This window comes from Terrapene carolina, unplaced genomic scaffold (genome assembly GCF_002925995.2).
Source record: "Terrapene carolina triunguis isolate 2854851 unplaced genomic scaffold, T_m_triunguis-2.0 Scaffold227, whole genome shotgun sequence".
Lineage (NCBI taxonomy): Eukaryota > Metazoa > Chordata > Testudines > Emydidae > Terrapene > Terrapene triunguis.
Window position 1 is genome coordinate 3,198,843 of NW_020664578.1, and position 20,911 is coordinate 3,219,753.

The 20,911-nt window shown below is 58.3% G+C and overlaps 2 protein-coding genes across 2 annotated transcripts in view; both read right to left on the reverse strand.

Moving 5' to 3' along the window:
* SF3B4 (splicing factor 3b subunit 4) overlaps positions 1–97 on the reverse strand; it is a 9,035-nt gene extending 8,938 nt beyond the window's left edge. The window contains exon 1 of the mRNA XM_024199072.2: positions 22–97. Coding sequence (XP_024054840.1) covers positions 22–55 — 34 coding nt within the window. The 5' untranslated portion in view covers positions 56–97. The remainder of the gene's footprint in view (positions 1–21) is intronic.
* A 4,348-nt stretch (positions 98–4,445) lies between these two features.
* MTMR11 (myotubularin related protein 11) lies at positions 4,446–20,138 on the reverse strand. The gene is made up of 16 exons (XM_024199073.3): positions 19,390–20,138; positions 17,118–17,260; positions 16,599–16,671; positions 15,937–16,079; positions 14,812–14,896; positions 14,527–14,674; positions 13,022–13,109; positions 12,431–12,519; positions 11,968–12,092; positions 11,104–11,170; positions 10,770–10,840; positions 9,335–9,507; positions 7,864–8,034; positions 7,041–7,286; positions 6,411–6,689; positions 4,446–4,905 (listed from the first exon to the last, which is right to left on the reverse strand). Exons 1-16 carry the CDS (start codon positions 19,436–19,438, stop codon positions 4,831–4,833), a joined length of 2,025 nt encoding a protein of 674 aa, XP_024054841.2. The 5' UTR covers positions 19,439–20,138; the 3' UTR covers positions 4,446–4,830.
* Positions 20,139–20,911: the final 773 nt, after the last annotated feature.

Genomic DNA, 20,911 nt, shown 5'->3' on the forward strand with positions numbered 1-20,911 from the left:
TTGGAAGCCGCCGCCATTTACCCTGGTTCCTCTCGGAGATGGGCCCCGCCGCCATCTCGAACGCGCTCCCGCCTCCCCCCCGGCCAGGCGGGCGACCTCCGACTTCCGCCCTTTCACACCCCCACTTCCGGCCACCGCGGCTGCAAAGGGGCGGCGAAGGCAGCGGCCATCTTGGATGAGGCCGGAAGTGGCCGTGCATGGAGGGAGCCATGGCGGCTAAGGGCGGAAGTCAACTTGCACGCACCCGTGGCCATGTTGCCTATGGGCGGAAGTGACTATCTTGGGCCCTATTTCCCTCCCCCTGTGTAATTCATCCCCTCTCTTGGCCCCCAGGGGTTCAGAGCTTGCTCCCCTTTGACCCTTGTGGTAAAGTTCACACCTTTGTGATGACATGTCATGACATGCTCCCCCTAGCAAATCCACCGCCCAGCCCCCCCATACCCACTGCAGTGGATGCTCCCCCCTGCAGAGCCCCCCCAATGCTGGGGGGCGGGGGGGGAGAGAGAGACTAGCTGTTGTTTGATAGGGGTCCCTGTTCCCACTGCTAGTACAGGGGAGCTGGGCCTATGGGCGAAGGTGACCAGACAGCAAATGTGAAAAATTGGGATGGGGGTGGGGGGTAATAGGAGCCTATAAAAGAAAAAGACCCAAAAATCGGGACATCTGGTCACCCTACTATGGGCAGTGGTAGGAGGGCCCTTGTTTGGGCCTCTGAATGCCCCTGTTCCCACCTGGGGCGCCGAGAGAAAAATTAAAAACCCAGTGCCAGGGGGTTCATCCCGCTCTGACCGGGACACAGGCCCCCAGGATCGATGCCAGTAGCTCTGGTAGTAGGGGGACGAGCAGCCGGCAGTGTCAGCTATTCCATGGTGCTTTATTGTCCTGCTGAGCCTAACCGGGCCCCTTTCTGCACCTTCGTTATGGAGCGAGTCCTTATGTGCCTTGGGGGTCAGGCCTGCTAGGGGAAGGATCGTACTGCTCTTTGGGAGGTAACGGTTTCCCGGGGGTGCTTTACAGAGTGACCACCTTATCAGTATTCCTGTTTTACATATGGGGGAACTGAGGCACATGGCACTGAAGTATCTTGTGCAAAGTCATTGGCAGAGGTACAAATAGGCCCCAGCTCTCCTGCCTCACAGGTCAGCATCCTAGCACCTGACCCATGCTGCTTCCCTGTAAGCCAAGTGAGAGAGAGCCCTGGACAAGGACTCAAGAAATCTGGGTTCTATTCCTGGTCCTGCCACTGGCTTAGGTTTAGGCTTAGGCAAGTCACTACTCCACCATGCCTCAGTTTCCCCCATATGATCCTAGCACCTAGCCCCCACGGTTAGTTTAACTAGAGCAATGGTTCCCAACCTTTTCCGTAGGGCGGGCGCCAGACAACTAGCCGCTAAAGACCGTGGCCGCTGGACAAGCAGCCGCCAAAATGACGCCGTGAAGCAGCAGCATCAAGAGGTGTTGCCGCTGAAATTCGGCGGCATTTCGGCCGTAGCGCTTCTTGACGCTGTAGCTTCTCGGCGGCTGCTTTTCTGGTGCCCAGTAGGCGGGAGCACATGGATGCTCCGGCGGGCACCGCGGCGCCCACAGGCACCGCACTGGGGACCCCTGAACTAGAGCATACCATTCAACTCACAGCCAGCCACTCTGCATTTAAAAATACTGCACTTTAATGAGCTCTTAAATAGAAACGTCACTACAAAAATATACAGAATAGAAAAAAAATGCCCTTATTTGGATTTCCACTTAACTCATCCACGGGGAATGTGTGATCTGCACAGAGTTACCCTAATGTTCTGGTCTCCAAAATACTTTTATGTATATGTGCTATTAGCACTAAGATTTAAAAAAACAAAACAAAAACAAAAAAACCTCCAAGTTGTTATAAAGGAGTAACCAGCAGGAAAAGCAATCACAAAGGACTCTTCCAAGGAAAGTCCAGACCCTCCCCGTCTTGAAACCTTGCACGTAAAAAGAAATGAGGCTGTTCTGGAGGAAGTACTTGGTTCATACTCATCAGATGACAGTCCTGGTTCTTTCCCAGGGCCTGAAAGCCCTAAAGTTCTAGGACTCTTACACCAACAATTCCACAGTTTCGCAGAGAACAGTACCAATTTCCTAAATTAAGATCACAGCTAGATTAGACCCTCTGCTGTAACACATGCAGCATAGGTAAATCTATCCTGCAATCCTAGGTGTGATTAGTGCATGGGAAGACATACTTGTACTAGCATGGCTCAAAATTGCCAAGTAGATGCCTTGCTAGCCCACATACCCAGGGTCCCTGTACAGCCCACACTGACATGTGCCACCACATCTACACTGCTACTCTTAGCCATGCCAGCATGTCTACCCGTGCTGCAATACTTGGATTACTGGGTAGCCCTACCCGTACAACTGTTCTAATCCATCCTGGAACTTGGTGGCTTCCAATCCCTGTGTGTGGGTGTGAGAGAGAGAAAAACACACACATATATAAAAATGTATCGTCCAGTTTTGTCTAAACACTTTAGCTTATACAATAACCCATTTCCTGTGGGTTACTAATGTTAGAACCAGAGCTTTTTTTTAATATAAAATATAAATTTTTCAACAAAAACAAACATCTCTAATATCACCCCGAGAGATTATATTACAAATGCCAATAAAAATAATCTTTGTTATTCCTCATTGTTGTTAGATGTACAAAGTAGGCACTCAAATCTCAGGGCGGAAAAGAAGTAGCATACAGGAACTGTGCAAACCCCAGTGTCCATAAACACTGACAAAGCAGCATGATGCCATCTGGGTACAGCAATCATGCATCTGTAGGTACCTGAAAGATACAGCAAGTCTCCCATCAAAGGGTTTCCTCCATCCCCCTCACAAGGGCCTTAATCCAATGCCCATTGGGGCCAATGGAAATGTTGATTCTAATGCCCAAGCGTGGCTGGTGAAATTGACTAATTGGATGCGACTTCTGCAGGGTGGGAAGGGAGAAGATTGGGTTCCAAATCTCGCTCCCCCCTCGGAGATGAAAGTCTCAGCCCAAGAAGGCTGGCTATAAAGTGGAAGGAGTGGTGGGTGACCGGGTTGTGAGCTAGGCCTCTGAAAAGCTGGAGCTCAGACTGCAAGCGCGGTTCCCTGAAATGCATGGCCCACGATCTGGAGCATTCACTTTTCGATTCAGATTCAAAGTACAAAAGCAACGACAACTCTGGCTTAAGGCCACAAGCAGCCCACGACTGGGACGGATGGCCTTCGTCTTTTTCTCCCCGCCAAGCTCGAGAGAGATGCCAGTGGGATAGCCCTGGAAACTGAAGGCCTCCAGGCCGGGTACAGTCCAGGCAAACTGCCCCCCACCCCCATAACCCAGGGCTGAGGCTCCATGTAGAAGGAGCACTGGGAAAGGTGAGAACAAGGCCTATTCACACTCCGTTGCATATTGTTCAGCCAACAGAGTCCCTAAACTCCAGATCCCAACATTCCCACCCTCCGGGGACTCTCCAGTCGAGACCTGAACGCCGAGGCTTAGAAAGCAAGTTCTGGAGGTAGCACAGTAAGTACCTGTCGCCGGGACATGCCCGCCGCCTCAAAGACCCGCCCCAGCACATTGCTAGCACGACAGCGCCAAGTGCATCCGACTCACTGGCTCCGCACGGCAGCTTTCGGATCAGAGGCCAGGTCTACATTACACACTCCGCTCCAACTACGTCACTCAGGGGGGTGGATTTTTCACATCCCTGAGCAGCGTCGTTATACCGACCTTAACCCGCCCCGCGGCTGACGGGAGAGCTCTCTCCTGTCGGCTTAGAGTGTCTGCACCAGAAGCGCTACAGCGCCGCTGCAAGTTTGTAGCATAGCCCCGCCTGGAGATGGGAGCTCGTGCGGGCTCCCTGTGATCTACTGAGGATGGGGTTCCCCTGCTCCCCCTTTTCCCACCCCCACCCCCCAAGGGTTGCTTGGGAAATCCAGGCAGGGGGTTAAGAGTTTGCAGAGTTGCAGCTCAGGGACGGGTGCCAGACTGACAGCGCTGGAAATCGGAGGCCAGCGATAATCCAGGGGATGGGCACGGCATGGGCAGCAGCAGGTTAACCCTCGCCTGCCCTTCCACCCACATGCCGCCTCTCTGGGGGGGGGGGGGGACGCTACTCAGCTGGAGGAGCGTGAATGAGCCAATCTCATCAGCTGAGTAAGTCCCCCTGGGGGGAGCGAGGAGGGTGAAGGGGCCTGAAAGATCAGAGAACGGAGAGAGACGCAACTCAGATCGAGCAGCAGCAAAAGCAGTTGGACCCAGTACCCTGGAGTGCCTGCCCTGAACCCTGCAGTAACAGAATCCTACGCTGTAGGTTTTGCCGAGCAGCACTGGAGAACACTGGAGTTGTTCGGTTCCTGTCCAGATCCCACCATCCGAACCCTGGCCAAACACCCAGCATGATTGGGGGGGGGGGGGGGGGGGGAAAAACCGGGGGGGGGCTCTGGGGTCGGGCCCGATTTTGAGGAGGTAGCACTTAGGAGGAGCCAGGGCGATCTGGGCACCCACCACCCTGAGCTGCATGAGTGGGAGCGAGCCCTTTCGACGGACGGGGTTGCCCGGTTCCCTTTCCTGCAGCCACAGAAGGACGGGCAGCTCCCAGCGTCAGGAGGGACAGCAAGGCCCAAAGTCTGTTGAAGCCATTCCTAAAAACCCAGGTTCCGCCCTTGGTCCGCTGGCCCAGCGGACAGACCCGGTTCTGCCTGGGGCGCGCTCCCATCTCCAGCGTGGCAGCAGGGACGCGAGGCTGTCCAGTCTTCGGGGCGTTTCGCCTTCAGGGGGATGCCACGGTGAGTCACCCTAGCAGGTTCCCTCGCCTGTCAGTCGCCCAGTCGCTCTCGAAGCCGGTCCAGCTCCTCCGCGAGCTCAGCGAGCGTGGAGGCAAAGAGGCCGCGCTGATGGGGAGAGTCAGAGACAGAGATTCAGGGCGGCTCAGGACTGGCTGAGTCCACACCGGGAGCACAGGCCCTGGAGCTGGTGACCAGGCCAGCGAGAGACAGTACCCCAGCTAGACTCGGGAATGGCACAAGGGCTTGGGGGGCCCCGACTGGCTCCCCTCACCCGAGTCAGCCCCGGCTGGAACAACCCGGGCACATAACACAGCTCTGCTCATGCGCCTCCATCCTGTCGCAGGCTGGGTGCCCGGTGCAGACCCACCTATCCCCGTCTATCCTGACCTGCATCAGACGCTATCCCAGGCCTGCGGTCCCCCCCCCCCGCCCCCCCATACGCCCAGCTCGGCCGATGCCCCTCCAGCTGTTCCAGCCCTGGGCCTTTCCCAGACAGACTAAAAAAGTATTTTACACAAATCACCGGAGCAGCCAGGCCTGGCATGAGCCCACTGGCCAGCTGCCGGGGATTTTGAGTCTTCCGGCTCAGGCGGATTGAGCTCATTAACGAGATCTAAGCCATGGCAGTGGCCAAACCAGAGCCACGTTCCTCTGCCCCCCAGAGAACCGTGCTACGTTCTTCCTCTAACTCCTGTGCCCAGGAAACGTTTCGATGCCCTCAGGCAGGCTGGGCTGGGAGAGGGAGCACCTCAGCAGTTAGCTAACAGCCAGCGCATGGCAGTGCAGGGGAAGTCTGTTTCTAATCACAATCTTTTTAAGGAAACCGAAAGTGACAGGGCATCATCGACCGCTTATTTATGGGTCCCTCTGGAAAGAGGTTTCTCATGCGGGGCTCTTTGATGTTTGTGTAGCTATGCCCCCCTCAGTTGGGTCAGCTGCAGCCTCCCTGGATCTAAAAGCCTGGGCCCAGCTCTGTTCTGCAGGGACCCTCTCTATTATCTGTTCGTACAGCGCCTAGCACAACAGGGCTCTGCTCTCCAGGCGCCATCGTAACAAGAATTAATACAGGAATCAGGACTCCAGGGTTCTCTTGCAACTGACTCATTGTGCCACCTGCACTTTGCCTCAGTTTACCCCTCTGCACAAGGGGGTATTAATACTGAACTACCTACAGGGGATACACAGAGTATCTTCATTACCATCCCCGGCCCGTCCCCACACCCAGATTCGACAGAGAAGTAATTTGCTACTAATCTGCAGCTTTTAATCGGACACCCATCACCGTGGTATCTGACCCCATGGAACCACTAATGGATTTATCCTCACAACCCCCTGCGAAGCTGGGCAGGATTATCTCCATTTTATACAGGGAACTGAGGCACAGACAAACTAGATGACTTGCCCAAGGTGACCTAGAGAGTCAGTGGCAGAGCCAGGAACAGACCCCAGATCTCCGGAGTCCTAGGCCAGTGTTCTATCTGCTCCACCCAATAGCAAGAGGGGGCACAAGGAGTCTGTGGTGGAGCAGGGAAGTGGCTCCTAGGTCCCAGCTCAGAGCCTTAACCCCACAGCCACCCGGTCTGCTAATGTCCCCGCTGTGCTGGCGTTACCTGAACTTCCTGGCTCCCCCGCAGGTAACACCTTCTCCAGAGCCGGATCAGGGGGCCCGCAGAGGCAGGAAGTAGCAGCCCCTCAGGCTGCAGGGGGCAGCCGCTGGGTTTGCTCCTCAAGGACCGGTCCTGTTCGCTGAGGCTCTCGGAGGACTGAGCCCGCCACCAGCCCTTTTTGGAAAGCGAGCCGTTCTTCCAGGGGAAGAGGTGGGTCTGCGGCGAGAGGGCCCCCTTGGCAAACAGGTACACGGCCCCGTTCCCAGACGGGGCAGCTTCCAGCTGGAGAGAGAGAGATGGGGGCGGGAGGGAAATCCAGGACAGTAAAACCCAGCAGCAAAACGGGGTGGGAAAACGTGCTTCACCCACAGCAGGATACTTTACTGAACCTGCCTAGGAGAGAGTGTGGACTGGGGGCTGGAGGGGAGGACTGGGCTTCAGGACTCCTGGGTTCTATTGCCAGCTCCACTAATGACAGAAAAAATTAAATTGAGGCTCAGAAAGGCCTCGCAGCCATCAAGAAAACCCAGCTGTCCTGACTCCTACAGCCCCATGGCGTGACCGCCAGGCAACACTCCCTGCCCCCAATCGCTCCTAGTGTCCCATCCAGTGTTTGGAGCCCAGCGCACTCACCTTGTCGCCCCCTAGTGGGGCAGATTTGCCATTCGGAACGGTAGTGCTGCCGCTGCCCCTGGCATAGGCGGGATTTCTGAACTGCGCCCTCTGCTGGGTGGTGTAGCGCAGCGCCCAGTCCCAGATGGTGGGCAAATAGGGGCCCCCTCTCTCCTTCGCCAGGCGGCCACCCTTCTGCAGGATCTCCAGGGGAGGGAGTTCCCGCCAGCCATTGACGGGCGCATAGATCTGGTTGGAGGCACGGTGCTGGGGGATGAACAAGGAGCGTGAGAGGTGACTCCGCAAGGAACAGCGAATGCACATCCGTATCCCTTTGCTCCCCCCCCCCCCACCCCTACAAGAGGCTGCACTCCATATTCCACTGAGGCTGGGCCAGGAGCGGGCCTTTTGAGGGGAATGTTATGCATTGAGGATCTCAAAGCGCTTCACAGAGGTGGAAGAGAAGCATGAGCCCCGCCCTGTTCTATGGGTGGGGAAACTGAGGCACAAAGAAGCACGTTGATTCACCTGAGGTCAGGCACTGAGCCAGGAATAGAAGAACCCAGGAGTCTTGTCTCCCAGCCTCCTGCTCTAACCACTAGGCTGTGCTCTCTCCCAGAACTGGGAATAGAACCCAGGAGTCCTGTCCTTCAGCTGCCTGTTCTAGGCCATACCTCACTCTCCCAGCTGGGAATAGAACCCAGGAGTCCTCACTCCCAGGCCGTGCGTTAACCACGGCACCGGATTTCCCCCTTCTCCGCCCGTGGTAGGATAGTGCTTGGGGCAGTGACTGCGGAGCAGCCGAGTGTTTCATTGTAGCTGGGAGGCTCCGTGCTGGACCCACCTGATTCCTGCGATCTCTCTCCCACTGGCAGTTAAACAGGAAGGTGCTGAAGAAGGGTATGTAGCTGCTGTCATGGAGGGCCACCAGGTAGGTCTCTGTGAACTCAAAGGATGCTGGGAACTGCTGGAGCAGCTGCCACACGCAATCCAGGAAAAGCAGAAACACCGGAGACTATAAGAGACAGAAAGAAAAAAGAAAATAGTACCTCCCTGGGGAAACAGCAAAAATGCAGCCAACTCTGGGGTGGGACAGAGCAGCTCCCGAAACAACCTGTAGCAACACTGCCCAGCGATCGCTCTCCCACCACTGAAAAGCAGCTGCCTCTGGGGTGGAAAGTAACAGCTGCTGACCAGCCGTGCAGCGACGCTGCAGAGATTTACCCAGAAAGGAAATACCGGCAAACTGCTCGCGGCAACGCTGCGATTGACCGGGGCAGCTTGAACAACCTGCCCTGGGGATCCGAGTTCAGGCCCGGCCCCCACATGGGAGCAAACGATCTGTGTTCCATCCCTGGCTCCTTAGCATCTGGGCGTCTCGCCATCTCCAGCGCATTTATCCCCACGGCTCCCCGGGAAGTGGCGCAGGGGCATTATCCCATTGGACGGATGAGGAACTGTGGTCGAGAGGGAGCCAACAGCAGAGCGGGGAATTGGACCAAGGAATCCAGCGCATCCAGGCTAGCAGGGAAGCACCAGGGCATCTTTCCTCACCAGCTCCTATCTCAGCCGACTTCTGCCCAGCCACAGGCCAGAGAACGTCACCCTGCGACTCCTCCACCGAGCCCATTCGCTTGCGGCTGAGCTGGAACGTGTCTTTTGGCAAGAGCCCAAACAATCCCCATTCAAAGGCTCCAAACAGCCGCTCCAATGGCTAATTGCCCCCACCGGAATCCCGCGCGGGCCGGTACCGGTGTCGTTCGCAGACTGCCCAGCAGAGGTCCCCACCACAACAGTGGAACCTGAGCCAAGAAAACCAAGTCTCCCACTGGACAAAGCCTAGAGGGGTCGCTTGGGTTTGGTTCGGACTCCGGAGCTACCTCCGATCCCCACCCTGCCATCCCCGCACCTTCCCAGCTGCTGCCTCCACAGCCACTTGCTCCCACCCAGCCCCCTGGTCCCAGCCCCACCATAACAAATTCCGACAGGACTGGCGGCAGAGGGAAATCCAGAGCCCAGGGCGCTTGAGTAGGGCAGACGCTGGGAATGCTTGGATCAGAGCCACTTTCTGAGTCAGGCCCAAGGGGGAGGAGGGAAGGCAACCGTCAGTCCAGGGAACCCTCTCGGTTTTGCACGGCCGTCGAGCCACGCTCCCGGCCAGCTGTGCTCGGAGCAGAGCCCACGTGCTGGGAGCTTATTCGACACCTCGGTGCCACCTGGACCAGGCTGGTAGAACTCCCATCGCTCTCGAGCGCCCCCCATCTGGCCAACGCAGCCAGGCATCAAGCCGGAGCCGCGCGTGCTCCGAGACTCACCTCCTCGCGGTCGTTGTCCCGGAGGAGGTTGAGGCGCTGGAGGAAGGGGTGCCCTGCCACCACCCACTCCTTCTGCAGCAGGCTCTGGAACCCAGACTGGGTGCGGGCGTGGGGATCCGACAGGACCTGGACGAGGGAGGCCAGCAGGCAGTTCAGATCCCGGTCGTCTGACTCTGCGAGGAGGGGAAGGGTACAGACAGTGAGGGACCTCGGCTAGGGGTCAAGAGGAGCGTCATGGCTCCACTGTCCAGAGACCTCTCTGCTGCAGCTGCCAACGCGGAGGCTGATCGGCAGTAGCTCTTGTGATGTCCCACAAGGATCTGGATTGGGACCCACCCAATGACCCTCTATCTGTCCCCGATTCCCAGAGCCAGTCAGCCCGTCCATTGGCCAGCATGGAGCCTGTAATCCAGGCACCCCTTGGTGCCAACAGGCAGAGGGCACAGGGTTGCATAAGGTTTCCCAGGGATCAGATATATGCACAATAGTTCACCCAAGGGTGACATGTGAGGTCTCTACCAAGAACCAGTAGCCCACTGGTCTTCACAGTAATTGCGACCTGGATGGATGGATAATATTTAGGGCGTTAGGGATCTGAAAATTACGTTCTTAAAGTCTTAGACTTAGGCAGGTCACCAGGAGGTAACAGAAACCTATCTCCCTGCCTGGCAGTTTGGCAACTGTGTATTGTATGCCTCACATTGGAAACCTATTTGCATATTGAGGAAATAAGAAACTGTGAAATCTACAAGAGGAAACAAACAGTGGGGGGAGGGGAGGTGTCTGACAAAGGGTGAGGCTGACATATCTTGGGGATGCAAAAAAAACAGCACTGGGGCCTTCACCTAGGAGCCAAGCTGGACCCTGGCTGTAAAGGGGTGAGCGTTGCTCTAGGAGACAGGAGAGGACTTTGTTCATTCGGGGGCGCTCTAGAATGCCTGCTGTGAGGTGTAGCCACTTGTTTCCCCACGTTGCCATTTGCTACTCCTTGCATTTCTGGACTTGGCCATGTAAAGCTAGCCTCAGTTTCACCAGAAGCAGCTCTAAGTGCTGCGTGGTAAGCGGAGCGGGAACTGAGAAGTTGGGGTGCACTGCTTCTTTGGGAGCAGCGAGTCGGTGAATGCTGCCAGTGGCCAGTGCACTGGGGCGGGACCCTCCACGGAGACCCTCGGTGGGCCAATCGCTAGCCAACAGAGCGACAGCCGGGCCCACACGACCTAGGACTAGAGGGGAGTGCTTGCATGGCCCATGGCTGGTGGGGGCAGGGAGACCAGCCTGCCTCACGCAAAGGACAGGTGGTAGCGAGGTGCTTCCTGGGAGTACCCAGGGCTGGGAGGCATCACAGAGCCTGAACCCAGGAGCTCCCCCCACACCTGGCCCAGCCTCAGGGCATCCAGCCTGTGCCTGGGCCAGAGAAGGGAACGACTTACTCTACCTTGCAGGATGATGGAGCGGGACCTCTCTGCCAGCAGGGCAGCCACCTCGCTCGCTTTCCTCACACAAGCTCTGTAAGGAGAGGGGGTCATTACTGACAAAGACCCCACAGCCAATGGGAAGCAGAGGACCCCCTTGCCCCACAGCACCATCTGAAACTCATCCAACCAGGCATGGTCCTGCCAGCCACTCCCCCCAGGGAGCTCCACCCCCATGGCTGGGGACAGCTCCCAACAGAGGGATGGTAGCTACGCAGCCCCACCCACCTGCCAGATGTTCTGTAGGGCCTGTGTGGCTGGATTTAAGGTGTCAGCGTATAGGGGGGCAGCTCTCACCTGACGTGCTCCAGCCAGTGTGTCCCCTCCAGGGCAGAGAGCCACTTCTCATCGGCCACAGAGGAGTCTGAAAGGAAGCCACTCCAAATTACTACCTTGGCTGCGGAGGGGTTTATCCAGCCTCCATCCGCATCACGCCGGGTTATCGTTACTGGGTTTTAATCCTCACCACCCCCTTGGCAGGGAGCGAACGATCATCCCCGGTCAGACAGGGGAAATGAGGCACAGAGGAGGTAAAGTGACTTGACCCAGATCAGACGGAGTCTGTGGCAGAGATGGGAACAGAACCCAGGTCTCCTCAGTTCCTTTGGGCTGCCCTTTCTGTGGCAGGTCAGGAATTGTCCCAGAGAGAGGACAAGGAAGGAGACATGGAAGGAAGAGACCCTCCAGTCCTATCTGCCTCTCGTGCTCTGGCTTTAGCCAGGCCTGGTTTAGGGAGCCCTGGCTTCCTTGCGTCAAACAGCCAGCTGCTTCCAAGAGGGGAGAGAGAGCCTGGGGGTTACAGTATCGGCCTAGGCAAATCATGTAATTCCCTGGGCCTCCCTTTCCCCCTATAAAGCAGGGATAATACCTCCCCACCTGTTGGGAGGATATAACCCATAGCATCGAGACACTAGGAGAACGGTGGGGCTAGACAAGCACCTCGAGCAAGAGAGGGGAAACTGGAAATCCAGCACAGGTGCATCAGATACAAACTGGTGATAATGGTCCCATGATTCCCAAGTGGGATCCAATCCAGAGTAACCCAGGTTCTCCCAGCTGAAGAGCTGGTTAGTTACTGCCTGGGGAATCCCAGGCATCGGCTCAGGCGAGCGACTCCTATTGAGAGGGGATCTCAGCGCCAGGGCCAAGGCTGGGTCTCACCAGGAAGGCAGAGGGCCCGAAGCTTGAGGTAAGAGAGCTGGATCTCTGCAGGGCTGGGCAGGTCGGCGGCGGTCTCCACTATCACGCACTGGGCGTGGCCGGCGAGCATCAGCGCTTCCACAGACCTGCGGAGAAACGCAGCAGCACCGGGGAGGTGGAATCACTGCTTCGGTTGGGGTGATGGAGCCCTGCAGCACAGCGCTCCCTAGTGCCGCACTGGGGCTTTGGGGTCAGCACCAGCTATGAGGGGACAGCACCCCCATTACATCACCCACGCGGCTCCCTGCAGCACAGCGCCCCTTAGTGCTGCATTGGGGCCAGCACTGACTGTAAGGGGAGAGCGCCCCCTATTGAGGGCCCCCCCAGAGCAGCTGGGTTTTCCTTGGGAGTCTTCCACCCCAGCTCCCCTGAGCTCCCAGACTGGGGCAGCGCAGCCCCATTCCCATGTCCTCGAGGCTCGTACCTCACGTCTTCCTTCTCGGGGTCTGAATCGGCGTGAAAGCCGGCGGCTCTCAGCAGGTCGCTGCCTCCCGGGTGATGCCAGCACAGCCTCTGGGGAGGCAAAGGGAAACGGAACGAAATGAAACTCCACCGGGTGCAGGCTCTCCACTGCGCACGCCAGGGCCCCGCGCCCTGGGGCCTTGTCTCCCGCCTTCCTCCTCTCCCCCCACCTCCAGGGACCTGCCTCCCCCTAACTGGCTCTGTGATACACCCCCACCAAACAACCTGGTGGAGACCCTCCCTCCTCAGCCTTCCCTCCCTGGCTGGTTCAGGAGTGGCGTAGTCACCCATGGATAGCTGGCCAGCTTCATAGGGCACCAGCCGCAGGGAACACAGCCTGGTGTGTGTGTGTGGGTGGGGGGGCGGAAAAAGGGTCTCACACCTTATTCCACCCTGCTGGCCAAATGAGCCCCTGCCTCAGTAAGAACCCCACCCTCCCACGGCACCCCCCAGTGGTTGCCCCATCCCCAGAACCTGGTGAGGTCGTTCGGAACCGCCCTCCCCACCCCAAGGCGGCAGCTCACAGCCTGCTCCCGGGGCTGGAGACACTCACCGGGACGCGCCTCGCGTTGAAGTGGCCGAAGGCCCTCTTGAGCTCGTTGTCCAGGAGCCTGCCGGGGACCCAGAGGTACTTGGGGAGGCTGCGGGAGGACGCGGAGTTGGAGGGGAACCGGCTCAGAGCACGTGCGGAGGGCTGCCGGCCCATCTCCCCAGCCCAGGCAGCACTCCTGCCTCGCCCCGAGCCTGTTCAGGTGCTGCACACAAACCTTACAACCAAAGCGGGATGGGGGACCCTCGAGGCCTCTCCCACTCCATTACTCCGGCACCTGCCTCCTTCCCACAGCTCCCCCTTCGAGCACTCTCAGACCTTGACAGGAATCACCTGCCCCTTCCTCACCAGGTCTGATATTCAGACAGGGCTGGATGGCCCCTGGCCCTTAAAGGAGGCAGATCTCCCTGTTACAAGGCCATTCCCAAATCCCGGATTGTAGGCAGGGTGCCTGCCACCCCCACAACTCACAAGACTTCCCCAGATCCATCCCAATTAACACACACAGACAGAGAAGAGAACTCCGGGTCTGCTGGCCCACAGCCAGCGTCCCTCCCACGTGTGCTAGAAGAGAGCTCCCACCAGCTCTCCCCAGAGAGGCCTTCCACCTCCAGCTCTCGGGAATTTGACAGGCTAAGGATTTTCCCCCAGAAAGCGTCGGTTTGTCGAAACCCGGAGCTTTCCGCGGGAAAGGTGGTTAGTTTTGGCTCATTTTGTGAATCAAAATCATTCGGGGGAAAAACTCCAAAAGCTGTCAAAATGTTTCGTTTTGATATTTGCAAGACGAGGAATTCCAGTTTTCCGGTTCAAAGCCCCGTTTGGTTTAGAAACTTGAGCGAATGAGAGTAAATCAAAAATGTCAAAGGGTCGAAATTGGAAGGAAACTAAAAAAGTTTTTCCAGTTCAAGGAAACGTTTGAGATTTGACTTCTTGCCCCCAACCACCCTTGCCTTCGGGACTGAAACACTGTTTGAAATCGTGAACATTTTCACTGCGCTTCTCTGGCCACTCGAGGAAGCTACATGCTCACGGAGGGGATGCTCAATCCAGTAGGGGGCCATCGATACGGACCTGGGACTGTAGCCGAGGGCCGAGCACCAAACCCGCTGTAGAAAGGGGGTCCGAGGGCATTTCCGTAGCTTAGGGAGACCCAATTACTGGAGTGCACCCGGAGGTACTGTGACCACAGGCACCGGAACAGGGCGGGGCAGGGCCCTCCCACTTTTTACCAGCCGTAAGGGCGAATGACGGGGGAGGGGTGGAGAAGAGCGAGCATGGGGCGGGGCCTTGAGGGAAGGGGCGGGGCCTTGGGGAGGAATTGGCAGCGCAAGGGCAGGACAGCATGGGGAGGTGGGGCCACAGTTCAGGCACCTGTGGGGCCCCCCCACACACACACTTTTAGGGCGCTTCCGCCGCCCCTGGCTGTAACACGCTCCCATGCCGTGGGCCGGGGTTAGAGCTGTCCACGAGGATCTAACTCACCCCCCAACCCCTGGGCCGCGCTTTACCTGGTGGCCATATCGAAGCGCTCATTCACGGGGCTGACCCTCCAGCCAGCAGCCCCGAGCCGCCTCAGCTCCTTCTCCCAGTCGCAGGGCCTCTCGAAGAGCAGCGTCGGGGGGGACAACGACTCCTCCGTGCTCAGCCAGGCGTTCTCTGAAGCCGCACAGGAGGGATGGCTGTTAGGGACGAGCAGGGTAGCGCCTCGTGGGTCCAGCCACCCCAGGGATGGGCCCCTCAAGCTGCCAGGGCCTGGGGGATAGAGCTGCACGCCAAGCGGAGATGCCACTTACCCAGGTTCCTTATAGCGCCACTGTCGTACCACGTCCCCGCGCTGGCGCTGCTGCTCTCCTGAGCCTGCACAATGGCCAGCGTCACCTGGAAAACAGCAGCAATGAGGGCACCTTGGCAGGGGATCTTCACGGCATCTGGGGCTGTGGGCAGGGTTTGGGTGCCAATGGGAGGGCAGAGGGTATGCTGCCAGGCTGGGGATCCAGGAAGACCCCCAGCAGGGCAGCGCTTGCAGCATTGACCCACGGAGATTTGTAGCCCAGGACAAATCGCCAGCGCAAGTCACTGCAGCTGCAGACCCATCGCTGAGCCAGACAGCCGAACAGAAGGGGTGTGACGGGACCCCGGCCAACCCCGCTGGAGTGGAAACCCCGCCCCAAGCTTTGAATTGGAACGTTGCCGCTCGGGGCTTCTCTCCAGGGCAGGGCATGACAGGCTGGGTTTTCAAAGGCGCCGAGCTGACAATGGGAGCTGGGATCAGGCTGAGAAGAGCTGCTGGTGGGTCCCAGCTAGGGCAGAGACGAGAGCTGGGGACGCTGGGTGTATCAGGGCATCAGAGGATCGCTAGACGGGGTCGGGGAGGGAAGGGTGGGGTTTGCCTTGCCCAGGGTTCTGCGGCTCTGACCCCCTGTGGGAGGTAGATTCCTGAGGAAAGGGACCTCGGGAAAGAGGGAAGAAACCGAAGCATCTTGCTCCAGGTCACACAGGCTGCATCTGTCCTGCAACTGGGCGGTGCCGCTCCCGGGGCTAGCAGGAGTCTGCCTACCTGTGCTGAGCAGTGTGGACATCCCTGCCCGGAGTCAGCCTCCCCCCAAACAACTTCATCCCACTCCCCTCCTGGCGCTAGGAACTGAACCCAGAATTCCTGGCTCCTAGTCCCGTGTTAATCCACCAGACCCCACACAGAGGGGTCAAACAACCCCCTGAGGGTCCCATCCTCCCACTCAGGCGACACACAGAGCAACAACCCCCGCTGTGCCCAGCCCCTGAGTCCCAAGCGGGTCCAGCTCAGAGCCAGTCCACTGGAGGTGCCCATCCGTATCCAAGGGTCCCGAAGCCCTGAGCCGCTGGGCCCTGGGAATCACCGGCCGGGGAGGGTGCCCCTGTCTGCAATGGCAGCTGCTCACCTGACAGGCCCGGGGCTCCAAGCCGCTGTCGCGGAAGCGGAAACGCAGCACCCGGAAGTCCCGGCAGTAGAGGACCAGCTCCTCCGGGATGAACTTGAGGGTAGAGTTGGCGGTCAGCACCTTGGCCTTGGTGAAGCTGTTCACTGCGGGGGAAAACCAGGTGGAGGAAGGGGGCTTAGACCCAGGAGGCCAGGCAACAATCAGAGTCTTGGGGCAGCTGGGAAGACTCAGCCTCCAGTGTGGGGGCGACCGGGGCAGGATCGGCCCCCAAGCCAACTGCATGGAGATCACTCCTGGTGCGGGGTGGAGCTGGCAACGGCCTATCAGGATTGCCCTGGTGAGGGGGAAGCCCAGGGGGAGAGCACACGGCTCACTCCAAGAGTGGCCCTGCAAACTACAGCAAGGGCAAGTCTTCCTGCGCCACCCCCCACCAAGGCAGAACGGCCCCAGCCCTGCCCGCGGTAAGGGGACAGATGGGTCGCCACAGGCCAGCCTTGGCCTCTCTGCCACTGGGACGACCCACGAGGGGCTCACAGCACCAGCCAGGGGGGCGGATGCTGGGATGGAGGCAGTGAGCCACACGGGCTGAGAGCCGCCAAACTCGTCACAGCGGCGGAGGGGATACGGCTTGATTAGGTGGACCCCTCCTGCCCCCCCTTTACCTGCCACCAGCCTCCCGATGCAGGGCAGGGCCACGTCGTGCTCACTGTGCAGGCAAGTGGAACAGCGAGGGGCCTACGGCGGGAAAGGAGCAGCGCTTAGAGATCAGGCCCATTCCCCCGCCCCCGGCACGGGGAAGGAACATCCCCACTTGCCGAACCTGCCTCCTGGCTGGCACAGGGGACCCACCACGGCCAAGGGGCTACGGCGGGCCAGGAGGATGGTGTCTGCCAGAGAGTGTCAGGGCTGCAATTTAAGTGGCCGCCGGCACCGTCCCGGCCCCAGCCAGCCCCCCCAACCCCCGTTGCCCGGCTGCCGACAGCACCATCCCAGCTCCCGCCAGGCCCCCTCACCTCCGTTGCCCGGCCAACGACGACACCGTCCCAGTTCCCGCCAGGCCCCCCCACCCCCGTTGGCCGGCTGCCAACAGCACCATCCCGGCTCCCACCAGGCCCCCCCACCCCCATTGCCCAGCCGACGACGACACCGTCCCGGCTCCCACCAGGCCTCCTCCAACTCACCCCCACCGTGTCACCCGGGGCCGGCTCTGGCACGAAGGCGACTCTCAGGTTGGTGCAGTACAACGTGCCCAGGATGGATCCTTCGCCATCCCTGGAGCGGACGATCTTCCTCACGCGAGCTGCCTCTTCCAGGACATGTTCCCCTGCAGGGTGGGGGGCAAGAGGAAGGGGTCAGGGCGAGCTGGGAGAACGCCGTGGTTTGGAACGACCAGTGAAACCGGCTCCTCGGGGTGCTGGAAAGGAGGGGGCCAGAGGAAGGAGCCCAGGGCTGGCTGGGGAGTGACGCTGAGCCGTGCGAGAGACTGGGCTAGGGGCGTGCAATGCCACAGGGGTGAAAAGCACACCGAGGGGCCAGATCCTTCCCTGGCGTAAACTGATGGAGCTCTGTGGGCTGCAGCGGGACCAGGTGGATTTACCCCAGAGGAGAATCTGGACCTTTCAGGACGGGACATGCAGCCCAGCTGTAACCAGACCAGGTGGGCTTTGCGCCCACAGCTATAAGCCGGCGTAACTTTCGGTGTCTAGGTCCGAAGGCCTGATCCTCAGGGGGCTGCAGTTGGAGCGGCCGGGGCTCAGCGCTGCTGCGAAGCAGGCCCCAGATCAGGCAGCAAATCGTACCCACAAGCGATGACAAGCAGAGCTGCGGGGAAGGGGGTTTGCCCCACAGAACGCCTCCACGGGGAAAAATGGAGGCCGTGCTCAGAACAGCTAGCCCTGGGCTAGGGGGTTTCACAACGGGGGTGGGGAGGGGCTGTTTTCTCTTGACCAAGGATCCTTGCATGTGGGGAAGGTGGGCACACAGAGCTCCCGGCATGGGGCAGGGAGAGGAAGGGGGGAGGCACACAGAGCCCCTGGCCGAGGTTGCAGTGAAGCCCTGAAATAGCGGGGGATGGGATGGTCCACACCAGGAGTGTGGCGGGGGGGGGGAAATGAAAAGCCAAACAATGGATCCGCTCCCACTCGAGTTCCCCCAGGCCAGGCCTGGGGAACACGGGCCCTGCTGCTCACGCTGGGCATGAAAGGGAAGTGCCCGGGTAACAGGTGCCTTTGCTGAATTCGTGACTAGCAAAGAACAGCTACAAAGCATCTGCTCTGGCCACTGCCTGCAGCTTGTCATCCTAGCCAGAAAATGCCTTCAGACAGCTGCTGCTCGGAGCCCCGATTTAACCCTTCATGCCTCTAACACAGAGCATGAGTAAAAGGCTCTTAAGGAGGAAGGGGATCCGGATCGGGCCCAGCTTAGTGATTTTTATAAAAGTACTACTAAAGCTTCATAGTATCCAAGCACTCGTCCTTCAATGTATTAGCCCTCGTGCACACCCCCAGGGAGGCAGGGCAGTGCTGTTATCCTGATTGTCCAGGTGGCAAACTGAGGCCACGGGGAGGCCAAGGGCCTTGCCCAAGGTCATACAGGGCATCTGTGGCACAGCAGTGATTTGAACTCAGTTCTCAGTTAGTGTCCAAGCCTGTGGACCATCCTTCTTCTCTACTCTCCAATCATTGTACTCCAGGAGTCCTGCCTCCCTCCCAGAGCCAGGGAGCGAACCCAGGAGTCCTGGCACCCCACCCCCCTGGGGGAGCCTGGGCCGACAGCAGATCCAGCAACTGTTGGACCCTCCACCTGCCAGGCACAGGTGAGCAGCGTGTGACTAGAGTCTGTGGGGACTCTAGGTCTAGTCTGCTCTGTTCTAGGTTCACTTGGTCCTGCCACAGCGCAGGGGGCTTGTCGCGGGCCCTTCCAGCCCAACAGTTCTGTGATTCTGTGACATCCAGGGACAGATTCTGAGCCTTCGGGGGGACACCTCATCACAGTCACGTCTCCCCATCCCCCTCCCCCCCTCCCAGGGTGCTCACAGGAGGTCTGGTCACCAGCGTGTCACATGCACAGGCCAGTGGGGAGCCGAGCCTTGCCCAGCTGTGCCCGCCTCTGTGCAGCTAAGGAACAGGGAAGAGACACCACTGCTGCCGGTCCTTTCCGGTGCTCGGCAGCAGCACAGTCTAGTGGCTAGAGCACCGTGCGACGACTCCGGACACCTGGGTTCTATACCCGGCTCTGCTGTGTGACCTAGGGCAAGTCACTGCCCTGCTCTGTGCCTCAGTGTCCCCACCTATCAAATGGGGATTGTGATACTGAGCGACTTTGAGATCCGCAGCTAGAAAGCGCTAAATTGGAGCTAGGGATTATTCTTAGAAACAGAGCGAAAGCTCCAAGGAAACCCAACCAGGGGTTCAAAACACAAGCCACCTGCTCCCGCGTAGCCGGCGGGGATACCTGGGATACACGGGAAAGCCTGGCCGTTTCTGTTTCTCTTGCTGTTCATGTCAGAGGACTTTGGACCTCTCAGCTGTAAAGAAAGAACAGGTTGCTGTTAACTGGATGTAACCCTTTCCTTCCTGTGGGCTAATGCACAGACATTAGAGAACCAGACGGCACCTTTCAGGGTCTCTGGGGCAGGGGCTGTCTCTTTAGCCTATGTCCATATAATGGGGCCCGAACTAGAGCGCTGCAAAGCAAATAATGTTTAACCCGATCCGCTCGTTAATTATTTCTTCCCCTCTGCAGTCCTGACTTCTGACCCCATCCCCTCCAACAGCATGAGCCTCAGCCAGTCGCAAGGATCTCAGAGTGGCCGGCCTCTGGGGTATATTTCTGAAAGCCCTAACTCCCTGGAGTCCGCAGCATCTCAGCTTTTATTTTTGAATGAAAGGAAGTTTCCTGGCCTGGTGGTTGCAGGAAAAAAAAAAAAGCGACAAAACACGACCTCTAAAGGGTTTGAAACCAGGAGGCAAAAAACAAGGAACCAAACATTTGTTTAAAATCTCCTGATTTTTAAGCCAATCTCATGATTATTTTGGGACAGGGCTTGTGATTTTTATTTGTTTGAATGCTTGGGGTTAGCCACACTGGGATCTACAAGCAGTGGCTCTTACCTGGAAACTCCGCCCCCTTCCATTTACAATCATATGGCAGGACGGTGATGGCATGCATGAGAGATAGCGTGGTCTAGTGGATAGTGCAGTGGACTGAGGCCCAGGAGAGCTGGGGGGGGATATTTCCCACTTGGCCACTAGTCTGCTGGGTGACCTTGGGCAAATCACTTCCCCTCCCTGTGCCCCAGTTCATGAGTGGCTGTTCAGTGGTGGTGGTTGTTTAAATGGGCCCCAGGCAATAATATTTTTAAAATCTGATGCTTTTGGGTGGGGGGGTGGCCTGAGCACAGGACTAGGACCCAGGATTCCTGGGTTCTAGTCCCATCTCCAACCCTGACTCCCTTCTGGGGCCTTGGGTACATCACGTCGCCTTTCTAGTTCAGTTTACCAATGGGGAAACTGAGGCACAATGAGATTTAAATGATTTTGCCCAACGTCACACAACAGAGCTGGGAATAGATCCACACATCCTATTAAACCACACTCCTCTCCCAGAGCTGGGAATAGAACCCAGGAGTCCTGGCACCATCGCTGACAGTTTTTAAATCAGGGTGGGGTGTTTTTCTAAAAGTTCTGGCCGAGGAATTATTCTGGGCAAGTTCTCTGGCCGGTGTTACGGGAGGCTGGACTAGATGGTCACAGTGGTCCGTCCCTTCTGAACGCTATGATTTCTCAGCTAGCCACATTGCTATGCTGGTTTGGCTACGCCCCAGCAAGCCAAAGTCTCCTGACCACTCGTGCCATCTGAGGGCAGCGGGCTAATGCCAGCCGAGGGCGCAGGGTAAGATCTGAGTGCCACGCTACCAGGGAACAGCTACATAGAGGAAAGATTAGCCGGAACATAACTGCCTGAAACCTAAACC